This window comes from Vigna angularis, chromosome 7 (genome assembly GCF_016808095.1).
Source record: "Vigna angularis cultivar LongXiaoDou No.4 chromosome 7, ASM1680809v1, whole genome shotgun sequence".
Taxonomy (NCBI): Eukaryota; Viridiplantae; Streptophyta; class Magnoliopsida; order Fabales; family Fabaceae; genus Vigna; species Vigna angularis.
Window position 1 is genome coordinate 8,029,181 of NC_068976.1, and position 3,557 is coordinate 8,032,737.

The 3,557-nt window shown below is 34.1% G+C and overlaps 1 protein-coding gene across 1 annotated transcript; it reads right to left on the reverse strand.

The window, feature by feature from the left end:
- Positions 1-713: 713 nt before the first annotated feature.
- LOC108320261 (amino acid transporter AVT6B-like) lies at positions 714-2,924 on the reverse strand. The gene is given in 6 exon segments (XM_017551645.2): positions 714-1,212; positions 1,654-1,825; positions 1,828-1,848; positions 1,851-2,117; positions 2,271-2,342; positions 2,855-2,924. Coding segments are annotated over 6 exon segments (741 nt in total). The 3' UTR covers positions 714-1,073.
- Positions 2,925-3,557: the final 633 nt, after the last annotated feature.

The window sequence follows — 3,557 nt, forward strand, 5'->3', positions numbered from 1 at the left end:
CCTTGCTGCCATCTTTCTCTTACTCTTGATGTCCTTACAAGTATTCTGCTCTTTCTATAAATGCAATCGCAGAAACCGTGTCACTGAGACTAAATGAATCACTCAAGGAAATTCTATTTTCCTTGCTCAATATTTTAATGTCTTCTACCTTTTACAGAAACAGCAGGAAAATTTTTTGCATTGTCAAATTAAGTCATATCAGTGGTTTATACTTAATTGAATGAGAAGCACATAGATAAATTCCTTGCTGGAATCCTTTTGGTTAAAAGTTAGCACAAATATAACTTTTTATGTACGAATTTCCCCCAGTCTATCCATTTTTCGTACAACCTCTACAATTGTCAAGTACAACCTTAACCTTTAATTAAGGCATAACCATCCAATTAGTTCTTTGATAACATTATTACCATGTAATACAAAAATATACTCACGAATCTTGAAATGTTCTTCCACTCTGGTATTCTCTTCTGGCTTTTTGCAAACAGAATTTGAAATATTTATAAACATATTCAAATAAAAATACAAATGTTGAGCAAATGAGTTCCTAGCAACATTTCCCAGAGACAGTCACCATGAAGTAAGTTACCACTATTTAATTTGAAAAATTTGATTTCAGGGACAATGAGTATACTAAGTAATTCTCAAATCTACAACTCAATTTCTTGAACAATAGAAAAAGAGAAGAGGGACAGGAATATAAATGGAAGCTGTAGTTTTCTCTCGTCCAATTCTTGAAATGTATACCATTTCTTTAACTAATTCATTCCTTTTCACCCAATATAATACATACAAATGCCAAAGAAGGTTTTCTATTATTACATTTGAGGAAGAACAAATCAGGGAAAGGGATAGAGAGTATTGTTCGAAAAAACTTTCAACTGCTACAACAAATGGCAAATTACAGAGGAGGTTGGACGCATGTTGCAGACTGCAACACTTCTGAAGCACTTTTGTACACGGGGTAGCTTCTCTGTTTATTCAAATCAACCCATCGGATCCTCTCAGAAAACCCAGATTTTCTAATTGACAAACAACCCTGTCAATTCAGTTCCTCTCATCCAGAATGATGGCCATCATTCGCGTGAAGTTTGGTTCTGCTTGATCAAGGCATAGGCATCACTATATATAGCCACCACGTTAGAGAAGACAGCCAAAACTATCATAACAATACATAAAATCTTGTCTGATCTAGTTGCAATGTTGTAGCGGTCCCTGCACGGTTAAAATGATGGTTGGAAATACATTAAATAGGCATCACCAAAAGCATAAATACATAATCCTCCCAAATTCCCATCATTTTTTCCCAATTATTTTGTCATGTTTTAACAAATCCACATAATTTCCTTGTATGGTACTGTACATTCCACAACTAAGGCCTTGTTTGAATAAACTTCTCTGTAAGTATTTTTCAGACAAGAAAATAGGAAGGTAAAATGAATTGAGTTTTTCCCATTAGTTAAAATCAACTTACACATTTATCCTTTTTTGAAGTCCTCTCATATCACTTCTCCAAAAGTTGATTTTAACTTATGAGAGAAGTATAAGTCACTTTACCTTCTCATAAAAACAAGGCTTAAGTGCATTTTGAGTTTGCTGTGTCAGGGATTCAACAATAATCAAAATCCTGAAAGTATTAAAAAGTAACCAACTTACTTAAGAGTGATGGCAGCTGGAAAAATGAATCCTATACAGACTGCGACAGTTGCTCCGGTAAATTGGAAAGCATCCCAAATGCTGGGTATGAAATTTGCTCCCAGAAAGATGACACCAATAAGGGAAATAGTCAGAGATGCAAATCTGATGTTATCAAGAACCAGAGGTTTTATGAAGGAAAGAGGAGACCATCATATTGAGCCCCAATGGATAGAAAACAACTGGGAATACAAGCATCAGGTGTGCTGCGTAGCTTAATCGAACATCATCGTTGAGCACAGAACCAAAAGGGATTCCAAGATTGGTATCGAAATTGGCCAACACATCATCAAGAGTTCCTTCTCCAAATAGGAGGAAACCAAAGAAACTTATCATTACATACACAGAAGAGCATAGAACGAGGGCAGTTTGCACAACCGCTCGCATCTGTGATGAGTCCTCAAGCTCATTGTCTATGCTGTGAACTGCAGAAGAAAAGGTGCACAAATATCAGAACTAATGCAGCCATCTGACTTTCAAACAAATAAAAAACTAGCATATAAAAACATCAAAAGGAACTAAACAAGTACAGCGAGGGAAAAATTAAACTTAGCACAAAGGTTTGGAAACTAGCATACCATTGTAGTGGCAGATATAGGCAGTCACAAACACAGGAACTACAGTGAATAGTTTAATGAAATTGTATATAACTGGAGAATAAAGGTGTCAACATTACTTTTATATTCAAATATTGTTAAGGAAGAAATTGAAACTTTAAAATGAATGTTATTTTCATAGTTGATTTGGTTGTGCAAAATCTTGTTTGAAATCCCCACTTATTTTGTCTTTGCTACCAAAACTGTTTTTGCACCATGAGTTTTACAAATATTGTTTCCTTGGACATAGAATTGTATACAAATGTTATAATAAAGGTCTCAACATCACTTTTATGTTCAAATATTGTTAAGGAAGAAATTGAAACTTGAAAATGAATATCAGTTTCATAGTTGACCTCGTTGTGCAAAACCTTTGCCTGAAGTTTCCACTTATTTTGCCTTTGCTACCAAAGTTGTTTTTGCACCATGAGTTTTACAAATATTGTTTCCTTGGACATGGAATTGTATACAAATGTCATAATAAAGGTCTCAACATCACTTTTATGTTCAAATATTGTTAAGGAAGAAATTAAAACTTGAAAATGAATATCAGTTTCATAGTTGACCTCGTTGTGCAAACCTTTGCCTGAAGTCCCCAGTTATTTTGCCTTTGTTACCAAAATTGTTTCTGAACATGAGTTTTACAAATATTATTTTCTTGGACTTGGAATTGTATATAAATGTCATAATAATGGTCTTAACACTTTTATGTTTAAATATTGCTAAGGAAGAAATTGAAACTTCAAAATGAATGTCATTGTCATAGTTGATCTCGTTGTGCAAAACCTTTGCCTGAAGTGCCCACTTATTTTGTCTTTGTTACCAAAGCTGTTTTTGCACCACGAGTGTTACAAATATTGTTTCCTTTTCACAATCCTTTTGTTCATACTTAATGCATAGTTCATCATTTATTCTACTTCTGCATAGAACCCTATACATACAAGATTTCCTAAATAATGACATCCAAATTTCGTGGGGACTGTAGTGCATACATCGTACACAATGATCATTCTCATCTTCAAATTTGATTATCAATAAATGTAACAAATACATTTCTTTGAACATTTCTAGCAAAAAATATGTACATTCAGACCCCATCAATACATATTCAAAAGGTTGTAAACAAAACATCAATCACATTGCAAAAATCCCTATTCAACAACATCTACATAAGGCCTAAATCTTGCAACACTTCATCCCTCCGCACATTGTCCACATCCAAGATCCAATCACAAACATATTTCTCCCTAACCTGTTATAGTTCCTCCT